This window comes from Acanthaster planci, linkage group LG21 (genome assembly GCF_054643075.1).
Source record: "Acanthaster planci isolate LZ-2023a linkage group LG21, COTS_SCS, whole genome shotgun sequence".
In the NCBI taxonomy this organism is placed as follows: domain Eukaryota; kingdom Metazoa; phylum Echinodermata; class Asteroidea; order Valvatida; family Acanthasteridae; genus Acanthaster; species Acanthaster planci.
The window spans coordinates 1,178,708-1,195,882 of NC_141797.1; the positions used below are offsets into that span (position 1 = coordinate 1,178,708).

Below are 17,175 nucleotides of genomic sequence, written 5' to 3' on the forward strand. Positions count from 1 at the left end.
TCAATTCGGATATGTGCAGACGGCGCTAATATTAATGTGAAATCCCTCTATCACAATCGCTGAACAGTTGTGCAGTCAGTAGTGGAGCGTACCTGGGGCCCGCCTTCGATGCGTACGGCGCAAGCGCAGAAATGAAGATAAATTCTCATGGCATTCTACACTCTGACTGATATTCCAAGGATAGTGAATTATGTTTTGATTTCACTCAGCTGGTACTTATTTCTTTGAAAATGTTCGTCATACTGAAACCAGGAAAAGTTGCCAAATTCTTCGAGGCTCAAGTTAAATGGAAACCCTGGCCTGGCTTTGTTTGAATCGAGGAAGTTGAGCCGCAGTTAAGAATTTTTATCGTTTGTTATTTTAGTACAAGGTTCAGGGATCAGTTCTTCTGCAGTTGCATGATTTCTAGAGTTTTCAGTGGATGAACTTACAAACAGCCAAAAACAGCTCACAGCCTCCCCCCCCAAAAAAACCACTTCAAACAATATGTTGCAGATGAGTGCTTTGCCCTCCCCCGTCATTGTACCCCCTCGGAAAATGTCTGGCAACGCCAACGCAAAGAACCCTTGCTCGTGATTTTGTGACGACACATCAAATAATTTGCCATTCAAAGTCGCAAGGTTAAGAGTAGAACATTCAACTCAGGTGCTAGCTCACGTCAATATTCGCTTTGATTTTCCATTGGTGATAAGTGTGAACCTACCTTTAGTCTAAAGAAACAGCACTTGTATCTTCTTAACCATCCTGATAAAACCATTCAAATATAACTTGAAGTGAAAAGTTGAAGAATGTAACTAAGTCTTCTTTCACATTTTGGGACAGAAAACGGTATGCAGTTAAATTAGACACCCTGACCCCGCGAAATTGTGTTACAAAACTGGTTTAATTTCGCAAATGGGGCAAAATCACTGTCAGAGATGTTTTACCAACTGGGACAGCTTCAATTGTTTTTCATTAGTGGAAACCGATGATAATTATACACAATAAATATTACCTCATATTAATCTGCTTATTATAAGCGAAAGTGGGGAAGATTGCGCTTCCGTAGGCCTAATCCGAAAACGAAAGGAGAGATGTTTGGATGAATAAGCGGAAGTTGAAAACTCACTTTCCTCTGAACACTTTCGGTTGTCATAATTCACAGTTATAAAAAGGTAACATACTTTCATTTTTGTGCATCTGCGTCGTCCTGGCTAAGCAGTACCCAAAATGAACAAGTTAGCTTCCCTGTTTGTGATATCAGCATGCTTTGGTAAGTGTTGTCTTCTCGATAATGTTTGCGAAATCCATTGATTTGGTATATCTGTCGGTCACTCTTTTAGATCAGCAAGTCACTCGTTTTGTCTGTCACTACACGTCATTGTGATGGTCAAGTAACCTAATAGGCCTTCTGCAAAGTTAAATTTGCATAAAATCCCCTACACCAAGTTAATTAATTGCATATAAACATAACAATTTGAATTCCCCAGACTAAAGACATTGTTGCTATACGTTGCAATTTGCGGCGAGCTTTTGCATAGCGACCACCATCTCTTGAATAGACTGGTTTCTTTGTGCCCAATGGCATTAATTGTGTATACTAAATATCGACAAGCACGGCGTCCACTAAGTGTTTCATGCGCACCATTTACCAAAAAAGCCAATGGTAGATACCGTACTCAGACTACTTATGTGCTGGATACTGTATCGTGACTTAATGTTTTAAAAAACTTAAAAAAAACACGTTGCTATGGGTTTGAAACCCACTACAGGTCACGTGATTTAGTGGGCGCGATTGGTCTATTCAGTTGTTATGTTTACGTGGATTTAAAAGTATACCAGATTTAACTCGCGAAAGGCTTATTGGTCCCTCACCGAGTCACCGTAGTTACTCGCTCGCCCAACCACCGCGTCACGTATATCGCTCAACCCTGCAGTTGCTCAGTTACTCAGTTCCTTAACCACTCATTAGGTTTGCCATTGAGTCACACAATCAGTCACTCAGTTAGTGTGAGTCCTCTAGTTTATACTTTACCAGGGAGTGCCCTATTTTGGTTGTATTAAGTTTCCCTAAGAAGAGCTGTTGTCGATATCGATAGGCTTCAAACCCAGTCTGTTAGAGTTGGTTTTATGAACTATAAGGGGCGCAGTAAAAAGTCATATGTAAAACAAATTTCTCATTTCCTTCAGAAACATTTTAGACAGGCAATCCCTAGAAATTACACATGAAATTGAGCAGAAGGAAATTTCCTAAGTAAAATTGCGCATTCAAATGAGATTCAATGATTTCAAAAGATTATAAGTTATTTTCAAAAGTAAAACGATAATTAATCAATGTTTTCTCGAATACAACCTCAATTTGTGTTTGTCAAAATAATTCTTTACTTACACCAGGCACGTTTTGAATGCAAATGTGGTTTTCTTTCATCTAAACGCGGTAAATTGTGTCAAACAATTACTCGTAACTTATCAATAATTGTGGTCATCAAACTCAGTGAACCACCTCTATGAACGCTCAGTAATAAGTCAACCCTTAATAGCTCTTTTACTAATAAATAAATAGATATGCACGCATGCGTATGAATGGGCATAGAGGGCAAAAGCGCGTCCCGCCTGAGGTAAATGTAAGAATATACAAGGGCAAAATGTCCATGTCATTTTGTTTTCAAAGTCTCTGGGATGTTTTACTTTTATTTTCTGAACACCTTCCAAGTACCCCTATTTTCAATGGGTCAGTCCTGAGCTTTTTGTAGAGAGAGTTGCGACATGAGTGTCTCAATTATTGGAACCATAATGGCGGATTGTGCGTCAGTGCACATTGACAATTAGCACACAATAGCTGCTTGCTGTGCACACATAGTGAAAAGCCATTTGGGTTCCAAAATCTGATTTGTGATTCCCACGCGATATACAGCTCTGCCCAGTCAGGCTTTGTGATGTGCCGCCAGGCCCAATTATGCGCATGCGTGCATAAGTATGCATTATTTTATCAGCGGATAGGTCCATTGTTTTGTTTTCTTTTCCTCAGCTACAGCCCACGCCCTCGGGTGCTATTCGTGTTCCTACGACAGTGTGCCAGGCAGATCGCTATTTTCAGAGGAGGGGTGCAATGACCCCTTCAACGTGTCCGACGTCTCCGGATTTTGTGCCGTGTCCAGTGCAGGCTCCATTCCTGCAGACTGTGTGGTAAGACCAACTAGCGTTAATTTCAGCTCAGATATTCTGCTGTGGCAGAAGGCTAATTCTTTGAAGCGCAGCTTCGTCCGGGCGGGAGGGCACAGGAGCGTGTACCGCCCCACCCTCTTGACATGTTGAAGAGTACGTATGGCCTCTATGCAAGCCAAGATTAATTTCAGCCAGATTTTCTGTGCTCCTAAAACATATTTATTGTGCTCACCCCAAGGGGGCCCGCCCCCTCGGAAATTTCACCCCAGTTAACCACGTAGCGAATGACCTGGAGTGTTTGCCCCATCCGGTCCCATCCATGAGAATGGAAATGCCAAGTGGCAATGCAGAATATTCCGTCCACGGCGGTGGAATAATTTCCAAAAGGGAAGGGGCACTTGTGGGACCATTGCAGGCTCCTTACTTCTGTTGCCAGTGAGTCTCGCACTGATCGTTGTTACCACAGTCTCTTTGGAGTGGACACAAATGCAACCTACTGGGGTTAAACATCAAATCAGGGGCGTGTTCTAAGGAGACATGAACCATGTCCACTGACAGTATCGTCTGCTTCCTTAATTGTGCTTGTTTCTGTCAGATGACGTAATCGTTTCTGATTCTTCGTTTTTGCGGGCCACCCCTTAACGTGTTGCTGGTTAGTGTTTTGAAGTCACAACCATGTTTCTGGTTAAGGGTCGCCAAAACACGCGTTCAGATTGTCTCACTGAACAGCAAGAGCCCCCCGTGTCAAGTGATGGCATTTCACGCCTCTAGGCGGATAGATTGGTTTCCACCCCGTACGTATAGTCTCCAGACGTCTTACAGACGTCCTCCGAAAGTAGGGCCCAGTAGCGGGTATTGAATCCAGCTGAATCCTGCCGGGTGTATGCAAATGAGGGAACGATGCCTGCACCAATGAACAAATCAAGCAGGAGCCGATAGCATTTTGGTTTTTCTTCTTCGTTGCCAAAAAAACCTCCCACAAATAGTTTATTAATCTAAAATTCAACACAATAACCACTGATTTAAAATGAATTGCCATAAGATGATTTATTGATGATAACCATTCAAAAATAAATTACCACACTGTGATCAACAGAGGCTTAGCAAGGATAAGTAGGCCTACTTGTGTTTCATTAGCCTTGACGCTGAAACGTATTTCATGTTATAACCGTGCGGCTGCCTGACAAGAACTTTTATATTCAGCATCCAAATTGACGGGGCTAACTGTACACGTTAAACCGCAGCTAGTTACCGGTCCCCATATAATACGGACGGGGACCAGTCTACTAGACTGGATCCCTGCTGTATCAATAATAACGCTCAGTAAGGTGACGGCGTCGTTTCTAGAATGCCCCTTTCATAAATTTCCCTCTCATGGCTTGATTAATAATTATAATAATTATCATTCAAGAGCTAAAAGATTGCATAAGTGGTTTGTCATACACTTTTTGTGGGTCTGGAAAGCCCATGCATGGAATAGCCATTGCCTTATGTTTGTATATACATGTATGTGACGTCAGCATAACACAATAGGGTTTTCTCTGAATCTTCCCAATTATGTAGAAAGAAATTCACTACGCTGATGAAAGGAAAAAAATAGTGAAAATCAGCCGGTTCTGCGCCCTTGATTATGAAAGGAAGCGGTGCACGGAATCGTTTTGTTACTCAACTTGTAACACCGACTTCTGCAACATCGCCGGTGCAATGACCTCTGGGCGGATGGTGACATCGGCGGCAGTCATGGTGGTCACTACTTCGATGGCACTCTATTAGCTGTTCGAAAGTTGAATATCTTAAATGGCTTGCAATTTTGGCCACTGAATTTCGCAATAGCTTGAAGTGTGGTACATTACAAATCCGTTTAAAATTTAGACTTTGAGACGTTGGTGGCAGCAGACATACCGGTCTATCTCGTGCTCAGAATCACCCATGCTCAGAGCAACGCACGCGCGTTCAGAACTCCTAAATACACATAGGTATCATAATAGAAATGTATAGAGTACCGAAGTGTGACGTCAGTGTGAACCAGAAAGTGCAGTGCAAACGAATAGAGCGCGCGCGCGTTGGTTCACGCGCTAGTTCTCGCGCTAATGCCTTCCACACACTAATTGTGCGCGTGACGTATTCAATTCGGATCTTCTATTCCTTTAATTTAAATTACACAAACCTGGCCACAGAACAGGGCGACATGTTCTATTATGCTGTCAGATTATGCAGGCGTTACGCGCTCACGCGGTTCTGTTCATAGTCTTCTACGCTCACGAACCTTTTTTTTAAAATTTTTCTGACGTCCTCAATACGGGTGATTTACAATAGTGAGCCTCCAAGAGGTTGAAACGCGTTGGCCAATCACGACGCACGAACTCTGTCGACCCAATGCGCGGTTTGAAAAGGTGGACACACTTTGCGCGTTGTGATTGGCCAACGCGTTTCAAACTCTTGGAGGCGCACTATTGTGACTCGCTCGTATTCAAATGCACGTCACGTCTCCCCGTATATATCTCTTGAGTACAGAAGTGAATACGTCACACGCAGAGTTATGTCTGTAAAAGGCATTAGCGCGTGAATCAACACGTGCGCGTAACCCCAATCGTTTACAATGCGCTTTCTGACTCAAAGTGACGTCACACGGTACTGGTGCGCCTCACTAATGCACTTGTGCGCGTTTCACACACGCATAGGGTTCCGCGAGGTTCCAAGCTGTTCGTGCGTTATCAGACATTTTTACTTGGCCAGTGTCAAGTAAAAAAAATATAAAACGACCAGCATGTTTGTTGCCACCAAGCGTCTCCCAAAGTCTCCCATTAAGTTTGCCCTGAAGCCAATGAGGTTTTGAAAACTATCCGTTGAGAACACTAACTCTTCATATCCGTGGTATCAAAAGAAGCAAAACTGCATGGAGCCCGTGATCTTAAAGATTTAGGGCCGAATCAAAGCCGAAGCCCTGTTTTTCAGAAATACTCGGAAAAGTGTCAGTCAGAGACATTATTTTGTTGTAAAAGTACTGGAAACAAAGTTGTCGGTGTTTTGTCCTATTTCGGTTTTTTTCTCTGTATTATGAAGTGGAGTTACTTCTGAAGCAAGCATTTAAAAAAATTCTACGTGGAATATGCGTCAATGTATACAATTTGATAATCAAAAAGTCCTGTTTAGTATTGTTTGAAAATATTTTAGAAGGAATTAAAACAGCATTTTCCTGATAATTGCGTGTGGTGGTGGACCATCATTTCTGTAGGACCAATCTGCATTAGCCTGAGTTGGCACAAACGACCACTATTCTATAGCTGGAAAAACGTATCGTGTGTTCCACAACCAGAATAAGAAGTCATTGCTGCAGTGGCAGACACTTGCAGACGGGCGGTACGCGCGCGTTAAATACCTCTTTGACCAATAGGGTGTCTTGATTTGCACGATGCACGTGCGCGTCAAACTGATGCGTGTGCGTGTGAATGCAGTGCCACCGCAGTTGTGGCGCCTAACCAGATTAGTTTATCCGCTCCGAGCGGAACAAAAGAGGGCGTGCTTTTTTGGTACACACCACATAGGCGAGGTATGAAACGCGCAGGTATATGCGCATTCGGCGCAGAGCACACTGAGTACGCGTAACTAACTTACTTCGTCTTTGCGTACACGCAGAACGCGTGCAAGAACCCGCTTGTAACCACCTGTCTTTCTTTTGCCAATTGGGGGTGCACTTACAGCTCGGAGTGGATAATATTACAATGCAGTATTGTTTGGCAAATCTTCTCGAAAGACAAAAAGACGTGTATGAAGTTTAGCACATTCCAGAGAATTCACTTCTCTGTGCTCAGACTAGAATTGCCATCTATTACGAGACCAAAAATGAGCCTTGTCTGTCTACAGACCCTTGACAGTGCATCTTCCTCTAGCAGAAGCACGCCCTCATCGGTTGAAAAGAGCGGCGTTGGTTGGGAGTGTTCGATTTGTTGGTACTAGTGATGCGACAGCGGCGAGTGCATTTCCTAGTTGTTCGGGAACCAGCGAAGTTCAGTTTCCACCAAAAGAACCCCTGCTGCTAAGAAAAAAGCTCCATCTCTTGGTCCAGCTCGATACCCATAATTTGTTAGCTGCAAAGCTAACGTTCAAGGCGTTAAAACACAAGTCACAAGGGCAGTTTCACGAGCAGTTCACGTGGAAGAGTGGAAGCGTGACATGTAATAAACATTAATGCACTAAATTGTGAATACTTCTCAAATACAACATGCCTCTCATACTAACAACAATTATCCATTACAGGCTTTTCACAATAGTGCGCCTTCAAGAGTTTAGTGATGACTGCAATGTTATGAGCGCAGTGGTTGAAATTGCGGCACCATCTACCTTATACTCAGCGTAGGGACGGGGTGGACCGGGGCTGGGTAGCAGTACCACGATGGAGAGGGACACGGCAGTGTGTCGCTCAGCAAACGGCTCAGACATAACGTTGACGAGCCGCTGTGAGGCTGCAACTCGCTCTACCAGCAACCTGGGCTAGTTCGCACCCCATCGCATCGGTCCAAGCTGAGCTAGTTGGCTCACGAGCTTGGCAAAATCAGCTCCATTCATTGGGTTCTAAACGCTCAGAAATCAATAAAACATGAGCGTAGTTGAAGAGCTCAACCAGTGGGAAATCTTCATTTCAAAGGGCCACATGACTTCCTGCTAGAGTCGTGTGCAAGAATCTCAGTGTCGTGTGTAAAAGGCGAAACATAAAATAACAAGTCACGTGTACAAAAGTGCGCTAACCTTATATACCTAATGTGGACTTGTGAACAAAAGATGTCCACACGATGCAGGAAAGGAAAACGTTCTGTGGGCTTACACGTCCACAGGACGTTTCCCCTTCTCTGAAAAAGACGTGTAGAGGCATTTTGGGGTAGGGGTCATCCGTCGTAACAGGAAGAAAAACAGTCAAGGAAACCTTGTACAAAAAAAAAAAAAAGCTGAAAATCGTGTTCTCAGTTCAAGAAAAATGAGTATTTTCATTGAGTTTTCTTAACTGCACGAAAAGAAAGGAATGTCCACAGTAGGTATTTAAGGTAAGTGTTCATCTAGTTTCGGGTGCAAAAAGGATTACACAATCATCCAACAAAACGACTGTCAGTTACAAAGTCTATAGACTTGAATCAAGTCGGACTTACGTTGCTCTTCCCCGGTCAGCCATCCCTTCAGCCTGTACGCACGTCACAGAGATCCCTACTTGAGTCAAGTCTACAAAGTCTAGGGTAACCGCATTATTGGCATTCCAGGGAACCTTACAGCACCCCACCCTTCAGCCACGTGAAGGGGGAGCTTCCAACATTCCAAACTGAGCAACAGAGGAGCGAAGGAATACGCAGTCACGTCAGAGTACAGCATGAACAACTTAACACAAAATTATAGTCTCTGCTACATTTCCATTTACATAGCTGAGCTAAATAGACCTTGTCATTGATAAATTCCGATTCTAATAAAATCTGAGCGGGATTTTAGTGCTCTGTACCAAGACCTTACAATCGTGATTTTTCCTGTGCCCACGAGATTATTCGGCCTCCCGCTTAGATTAGAAACTGATAGCAAAAGCGATTTAATGGGATTTTCTGAAGAAAAAACTTAACAAAGCCAGGAAACCTGAGAGTAAATAATCAAAATCGCACCCCTGTGCATTTTCCATGACCTTGCCGCCAAGGCCTTTCGTGCACATGCGTGCATAATTATGAATTTGTCACAGGTTGGCTCTCGATTGTCATGGTCGAGACCTCTGCGGGTCCGATAATTTGTTTTACAAGGAAAATCTGCTCGAAAGAATCCAAACGGACAGCTTCTTATGTTGATCCTCAAATAATCTTATTGCTAGAATACACTACAAATACAATTACTCAAAGTACATGGCGATATACAAGAAATACCAACAATGGATGGACAGGCAATTTAAAACATACACTTAAATCGAAACACAGGATTCAAAGCAATCCAATCAATAACTGGAAAAGGAACCAAAATGACTTATACAGAAAAAAATGCAATCCCTTATACAATCAAGAAATTAACAAAATAACTAAACCAGGCTTAGCTGTGATCTTGATCTTGCTTGATCCAACTTGACCATTGGACATGGATGCAGCTCCAAGTCCTTGGTAGTCCTTCGCTAGGTCAAGAGACTCACAGACCCAGCATGGTGATGGGGAAAAGGGTCTAAGTGAAGACGGTAGAGAGACGAACCGGGTCGGCTCCCCAAAGCGACATGACCTATGGGCAAGTACCCTGCACCAACAGAGCACACAGGTCAGTGATGAGAAGGAGAAAAGGAGAAAAGTTTCAATAACTTTTGTCTAACAAGCAAAGTGCAGACAGCACTTGGAGACAGCCTTCTCATCAGGGCTCAGATCGCTTCTCTAATTAATTATAGATCAACAGTCTTGTTTAGTCACACCAAAACTAGTACATAATTCTAACTACGTAATAGGAATAAAAGTAAGATACAATGAAACTAACCGAATAAAACCTGCAAATGAATTAACTAATACGTTCACCCAGAACACCCTATCTAAGAATACACTAAATAATATCAGAGAAAGTTCGCTAAAACTTCATAAGCAATCATAGGCGAGCTGGTCAATGCCAAGTACATGTAGAATAAGCTAAAGCAACGTATAAATAGTTAAAAGTGGCTGGCCTTACTCAAGGTCAGGTTAGGGTAGAATTACACATGGGACACTTACTTCCATGCACATGGCAACAAACATATGGCTAGGTACCATATATGGCATGTGATAAAGCTTGAATGAACTAAATTGTGTGGGCCTACATAACGGTGACTAATCTGGAATTCTCATTTTCCTTGAAGCACAAATGACGAAAAGTTGGCGAGTAGGGTAACACGAATATAACAATAAAAACACACACTTATCAAGTTGCGCAAGGTATTCAACAGAAAGCAGTGATGCAGTAAAATACTCCTAAAACACGAGTAAACTATTCCACAAAGATTCTTTCCTAATAGTAAGATAGTGAAACATAAAGGGTACAAAATATCTCTACAAAATGGACTCAATAGAAATGGAATATACAATAGGAACTGAAAAAATAAAATAAAGTGCAGATGTTACAGTATGATTAACGTCTGAACATTCGTTCTTTGATCATGATGTGTCCTACCAATTTACCTAAGCAAAGTACATCAAGACGTGTAATAAGAATCTACAAGAAACAACAAGGATTCAAGCTTACCTGCACCAACAGAGCACACAGGTCAGTGATGAGAAGGAGAAAAGTTTCAACAACTTTTGTCTAACAAGCAAAGTGCAGACAGCACTTGGAGACAGCCTTCTCATCAAGTCTCAGATCGCTTCTGAGGAGTACAGGGCGACCTGGGCCTCTTATAGCCGGTGGGCCATGTGCTCGGAACAATTGATGCAGTATGGTCTTTAGTCATTAAGTTTTCTTGGGTAAGGAATAATCTCATCTTTCGTAATTAAGACTTTCTCAAGATCACGTACCATGATGTGGTCTCGATTTTTATAGTCAGTTTAAGGTTATTCGCCCACTTCTTAGATGGGTTGGCCAAGAAAACAGATGGCCAGTCGGAAAAGGAAAACCACGGGAAAAGTGGAAACATATAAATGACTAATTAGGCAGATGGTTTCTCCCGTCCGGCCTTCTTGGAGAGGGGTATGTTGTGGTCAACGCACTTCCGTGGGAATGACACTTAGTCGGACCCAACATTTTCAAATGGCATTCTAACAGGGTCCGACAAATTTATTAGTGAACGGTCACAATGGAAGTTTGTGTGCGCAACAATATTTACAACGAACGATTCGGATGACGCTTCAAGAGCTCCGTAGTTCTGGATAAAATAATGATATTCGTAACCGTCACATTAGGTAACATTTTTGTCAATGCAAACGAAATTTTCAGTAATCAAAGAGACGATCCAGCCACATCTTTTCAGAGGTCAAAGCTTGCCTAACGGCGTTTTGTGACAAAGTTGTGCATGAAATCAAGTTGTCTCTCCGCTCTATCTACAGCGCCCTCTACATGCAAGAAAACCTCACAACCAGAGCGTGCGTTACCGCTGCCCTTTTTGAAAATATGATTTTCTCTAAACATGGTCTCAAATCTCGCCCTCGTGTGGCAAAAGTGTTCGCTGTTGAGACCTAACGACAAAAATTGGAGTTTTTCCTCATATTTCATGATATTCAAAACACACTGCACTGGACTCTACAAATTATCAACCCAGGCAACCAATTTTGTAAACCTAACTAACGGGAGAGGAAGCCAAGATAGGATGGAATGGGGTATGGGATTGGATGGGTTATGGATTGGGATGGTACTCGGTCGGCTGGTATTGGATTGGAGGTGCGGCTGGGATAGTTAGGAATGAGACAGGAGCCTTGGAGGGATATGAGGTTGGGCATGGAACTCAGGGATGGGACCTCATTTGGGGTGGCAAAGGCATCGCGATCAACCATGCTGTCCCCCGCGTCTAGTTCCTTGTTAAGTAGAGCGTTATGGAACACACTGTTAATGGAACCATTTAATCTTTCATCATGTTCGCAAATTCGGAAATAACTTTCATGTTAAAAAAAATTCCTGAAGACGACTACAGTGTGAGGATTAGGCTGCTGGTGGTGTTTTCCGCAGAATTGGTCGCTTTTTCATTGGTTTGGGGGATGTCACTGGATAGATCATGGCTACAGGTTGTCTTCGCTGACTTAGTTTCTGGAGAGCGATACAGTCCGAGAAGTTTGGGAGCGGGAGGATGAAAGGCTGTTTGTGGGTGAGCTACGGGAGACTTGGTCAACGAGGGAAAGGAAAGGGTGAGCCTTTCTCGGTACATTGGGTTGTGTACAACACTTAGTCTCTGGATGGCTAGGAAATCTACACATAATTCTTTCGGGGTAAAACTGTGGGTGAGCGGAGGTAATTGACCTCGCTGTGCCGTAACCGGACACAGGCTTTCGGTGAGTGGTTTGGCGGGACACATACGCTGTAAGTGGGGTCTTTGTGGGTCGAATGTACGGGTCATATGTGTGATTGAGAGAAAGATTTGGGGGAAAATGACAAAGTTGGAAGTGTTCTTCGGAGTTGCGATTCAAGATCGCAGCATAGTGCAACCGGGTCGCGCATGGAATGCAATGCACTGTGGTCAATGCGTGTAATCTATATGGTCATTGCGGGCTCGCTGAGTGGTGTGTGTATAGCGTGTACGTTACAATCTACATGCATATAGGAGAACAGTTTGTGGAAGCGACTAATTCAAGTGAGACTTTCTGGCCAGCTGATTAGCATTGAAAGTGCCCTCATTATATTTTGAAAAAGGAGACTTGTTTGGACCCCAAAATGGTACGATTTTGTAAATTGTTGCCAGGATCAACTGCCCTGGGTCTTTGAGGTTTCATATGAGAGCACAATGGCTAAAAACGTCGGTTGACAAATGGTCCTAAGTGCCCGAGAAAGTTGAGGGTTGCCACTTGAAAAAGAGCAATCAGACTTCGGAAAAATCACTTTTCGTTGGAGGATTTTGTCTCGTTGGAGTAATTAAAATGTAATCTGTTTACCTTCCAGAAAATGAAAAGAAAGTGAAAGATAAGGCACCAGACAGTAATTGAATATTTTTTCCCGAAATTTCAGGGATGTTGGTATGCATGTTATTGAGCCCTGATGAACAACACTTTTTTTCCAGTGGGGCTTGAGTTGATGGACTGCACCCGTACTGCTACAATCCTGGACACAAGTGTTGGGACACTTGTCCATAGCCGTACCCTTTGCAGGTCCCCCACCTCCCCGGTCACTTTTGTCATCTCCAACTGAAGCTCAGGTAGTGAATTGGGACTCAACATTGAGAGGAGGCCAGGGGTGTTGGCCAGGATTGTAAATGCAATTTTGCACGCCCCTTTATCACGAATGGAAGAGGCAAACAGTACGTTTTGCAGTCCGTTGTATGCGCGGCGGCGCGGCCTTCCGTCCATCCAGCCAGCTGTGACCTTCACGCTAGCGATCATACAATGGCCCTATGCAACCAAACCGACGCAGAATTATAACCCCTGCATGAAAACAGACCCTGACAGGTTTATTTGTTAAATATCTAAAGAGTGGGCATCAAGGCTGCACTATGCACGACTCGATAGCCTCATGGCCAGAAGGACAAACACCCCATTTATAAAATAAAATCTTGTTTGAGGTGCCCTGTAACCATGGAGCTATGAACAGTGTACAAACTAATAATTACGCGGCTCGTTTCGAAAAGGCCGCCGTCTAAACTCGAAAACGACTTCCTCTCTGTAGATAATGTCTTTGTGTAAGATGAGACTGAGTAGGAGTGAAGACGAAAGGACTTAAGAATTAAGAATATTCCAGGATTTCGACAATTGCCGACGTCGGGCGAACGTATCCTTGATACTGGGTTAAAAATCTCACTTACCCGTTTTTAAATCGGCATCAGGTAATATGAATAATTTTAACCCTGCCTGGACACGGCCCTACATCCGGCTGAAAGCGTTCGTTATCTGATGCATCAAGGACACGCTTAAGGGTGCACCCCTAAAACTAAATTTCCATAGACAGCAGTACTGTGATAAATCCCCATACTTCACAAATATCTTACAAATAAATACTCACAACTCTCACAGGTGTTCAGGCTGCACAGAAACATGAAGTTCCACATGTCCTCTTTCATTTCACTTTCAATTTTTAGTGGGTTGACCAATGATTTTGTGAGATACTCTCACACAAAGCAGACCACCCCTAAAATGAAGGAAATTTCACTGCCCGGGAAAGTAGCCTTTTTGAAAATGCATCCCTCTGCAAAATGGCTCAAATAGAGCCACCTTTGGACCCGATTGCATCCCAATTGCTCAGAATTGGAAGCCCTGAGTCCGGCCCAGAGGTCCAGTCTCATATCTCTTCAATTCCTCAGTTCCATGGCGCTCAGGACCCTCTAATATACAGAATGTCCACATAAAACGGTATATAGCTTGTGGTGTTATTGACACAGATGAGTGAACAAACCAGACCGATGTTAAGGTTACTGAAATCGGGACTGTGACAAGTTCGCATATGTGATTAACAGGCGAGACCATGCAAGTGTACCGTCGCCCTTCTGCAAGTGTGCATAGTCTGGCTGCGGCATTACCATAGTATGACTGCGGCCACTAACATAGTCTTGTGCATAGTTTCAGACCACTAATTTGCACACCGCCTCACACGCAAAGAGCCTGCATTCCCAGTCTGGTTCCCAAATGAAGTTATAAACTGTTTTGAGAGATCCTATGGGCGATTTACTTACACAACAGTCTGGGAAACCAACAAGGCTAACATCCCTGTAGGCCTAGCGGGAAGTGGTTTTCTTGCCTTGTTTTGAGAGGAGACTAGCCTTGACGCCTCGTGAGCTTCAGGCTGCTGATATTCCGGAATTTTTCCCCTTTGTGCAAAAAGAAAAAAAAATGGTTGAATCAAGTGGATCCAACTGAAAACAAAAATTTATCAAGAATGCTAAAACCAGTCTCCTCTCAAAACAACTCAAGAAAACCACTTCCCGTAGGCTAGGATTCAGAAAGTGCATGGTAAATCCACAGAAGGTTGTGTAATAAAAAACTTCCCATTTAAGTCTCTGAACTTTTGATTCGTCGATCTCATGGCAAAATGAGGTCATTATGTTGTTATTATTGTGCGTGAATAAATTGCCTCGTTTTAAATTTCCCACATAAATCACAATTCAAGAGAAGTTCTGGATTTTGCTTGTCATTTTTTGGCAAACCGACCTCCAGTTTTGCAAAACTTGAACAGCGCTGTTTGAAAAAAACACTTTAATTTCGCTCTTCGTCGTCTAAAGCGTCATAGATATTACGTCCTGTGTAATTTTTATTGGCTGTTGGCTACCTGCTGTCAATACGAGCTGTGAAAAAGAAATCCTCCCCATCCACAAACAATCTCGACACAGGATTCGAACCCACACCCCACAGACCTCAAACCAATAATGCTGTAACCGCTTGACTACCGCAGCTCACACAAATTACTGGTGTGTTTTTACTGCTTATATACATGCAGGGGCCTACTGTAATACCGATATGAACGACAGCAACACGAGTCTAATATTACGGTGGACATGCGTAATATATACCTGTACGCAACCACGGTGGTCGGGCTTCATATTGATTGCATATCTCGTCAATACCATTGACACGGCAGGGGCCCAGCCACTTGAATACAAATAGAAATTGATTACGTAATCGTCGCTGCGTTCCGATCGACTCAATGGCGTATCCAACAGGGCAGGGGGCAACTTACCTCGACCAAGGACTTCTTTTAAAACAGAGTACTTCATGGGTATAAGAAAGTTATCGGTATATTTATTTATCAAATACACGTATTAGCACCAACATCCTAAAAAAGAAATAAAAACAAGGATTTGAGGACCGCGAGTAAGGCTTTTCGCTCATGAAAGTTGAATCCTCCCAAAGCCAAAAGCTGGGTTCGCCCCTGGCTCCACTTCGGGGACCAGCTATGGAGTCGAAACATGACATATTTTAATGTTCCAGTACGGAGACGATTCAGAACGGCCGCTGTTAAGCTCTTCCACGGTAGGCCTACCCTTGTCCAGTTTCCAAAGGCGCTTGGAGTTGGAGGAAGCCACAAACCCACCCATGCATACTGTAACCAACCGGACACAAAAGATGCTCTTTCTCTTGCTAGCATTGTGGTACGTTTCCATACGCACTTCGGGGTGTAACTCTGTTTTCGGAGCATCGATGCTATAAGGTGAAAAGTCCGAAAGAGCACGGAACGGTTTTGCTCATTGTGCTCATTGGATGAGAATACTGGGCTGGTTTCGAATTAAACCCCGGGCCAGCAATTTGAGTGTGGCCACTTGAAATAGTGGAAGGCTCGCGAATTAAATCGCACAGTCCAAGGCCGTCATAATAAACAGTAAACACCGACCAAGGTGACGTCACACTTTCAGTTGACCAAGGACAGTGCACCCAAGGGACGTCCGTGTCAAAGCTTGCCCGTTGAATTCAGCATGAATGTGTTAAGCTTGTCACAGTCGACTTCACTGAAGTCCCTGTAACAATGCAAGCAAAGAACAGGAAACACGTATCAGGGGCGGGTCTGGGAGCTAAGAGGGGAAGGTTTTGGAATTTTTTTTGGATAGGGGACAATTATTATAGTTGTCGATTATGGTTGTTGCCGTTGGCAGATCATTTAATGTCTTTATTTTCGTACATGCATAAGGAGACTCTTACGCTCTAAAAACACATGGATCAGACTGATCCGGAATCTGGGTCCCATGGGGCCAGATCCCTTTCTGGGTCAAATATGACCCCAAAACAGGTCATAATTTCAATGGTTTAGAGGGCTTCGATCTTGGAACAATGTGGCGAGGTTATTATTAATTTAACTAACAACAAACAGTAAACATATCGAAGAGCATCTGAAGCTACAAAACGTCTGTTTTCCACTGTCGGCTTGCTGATGTTTCTATTATGTTTTAATATTACAGTGATCATTTGCACGCTTGAACAAAAATCCTATCCCTGAGGTCAAGGTTACTTACGGCCACACTGCAATCAAGTGGGGTTTTTCTGTCCCTCGCAGGTCACCAGGTGAATCGCCCAACTGTGGGCCACCCGACTGCGATGAATGAAACATCATTTGAGTAAACTGTCCATTTTACTCAAAGTACTGTTAAAAATGTTCCTTTTACGACCACTTTTTTATCTATCGTTTTGATGTCTGGCCCAACAGTTCACTGGTATCCCGCCTCAGGCAAAACAATTTAATTGCCCAGTGAGAAACGTGACGGCGCATGACAAGCTTCACGCCGCGCCCAGAACAATTTTCTTTTCACTTCGCGGAATGATATCTGCTGAAACAAAACGGAAGTTTGGGCTTCTGAAATGCTCCTGAAATCCTAAACTGCAAATCGAACGTATGTTTCGCGAAGGCAATGCCTACATGCCTGCAAATGGTAGCATTTTTACTTGAATTCCAATTAAAAATAAAAGAGAAATTTGTGAAGCACTATTTTTTTCGCGTAAACGGTGGAATGTG

General features: G+C 43.3%; 1 protein-coding gene and 1 long non-coding RNA gene across 2 annotated transcripts; one reads left to right on the plus strand and one right to left on the minus strand.

The window, feature by feature from the left end:
* Positions 1-1,161: 1,161 nt before the first annotated feature.
* LOC110982438 (uncharacterized) lies at positions 1,162-6,347 on the plus strand. Its single transcript, XM_022240824.2, has 3 exons — positions 1,162-1,252; positions 3,008-3,165; positions 4,708-6,347. The coding sequence occupies exons 1-3, from the start codon at positions 1,210-1,212 to the stop codon at positions 4,915-4,917; spliced, it is 411 nt and encodes a 136-aa protein (XP_022096516.2). The 5' UTR covers positions 1,162-1,209; the 3' UTR covers positions 4,918-6,347.
* A 9,096-nt stretch (positions 6,348-15,443) lies between these two features.
* LOC147795664 (uncharacterized) lies at positions 15,444-17,095 on the minus strand. Its single transcript, XR_015423657.1, has 2 exons — positions 16,679-17,095; positions 15,444-16,186 (listed from the first exon to the last, which is right to left on the minus strand). It is a non-coding gene; the product is annotated as an uncharacterized LOC147795664 (long non-coding RNA).
* Between the last annotated feature and the right edge of the window lie 80 nt (positions 17,096-17,175).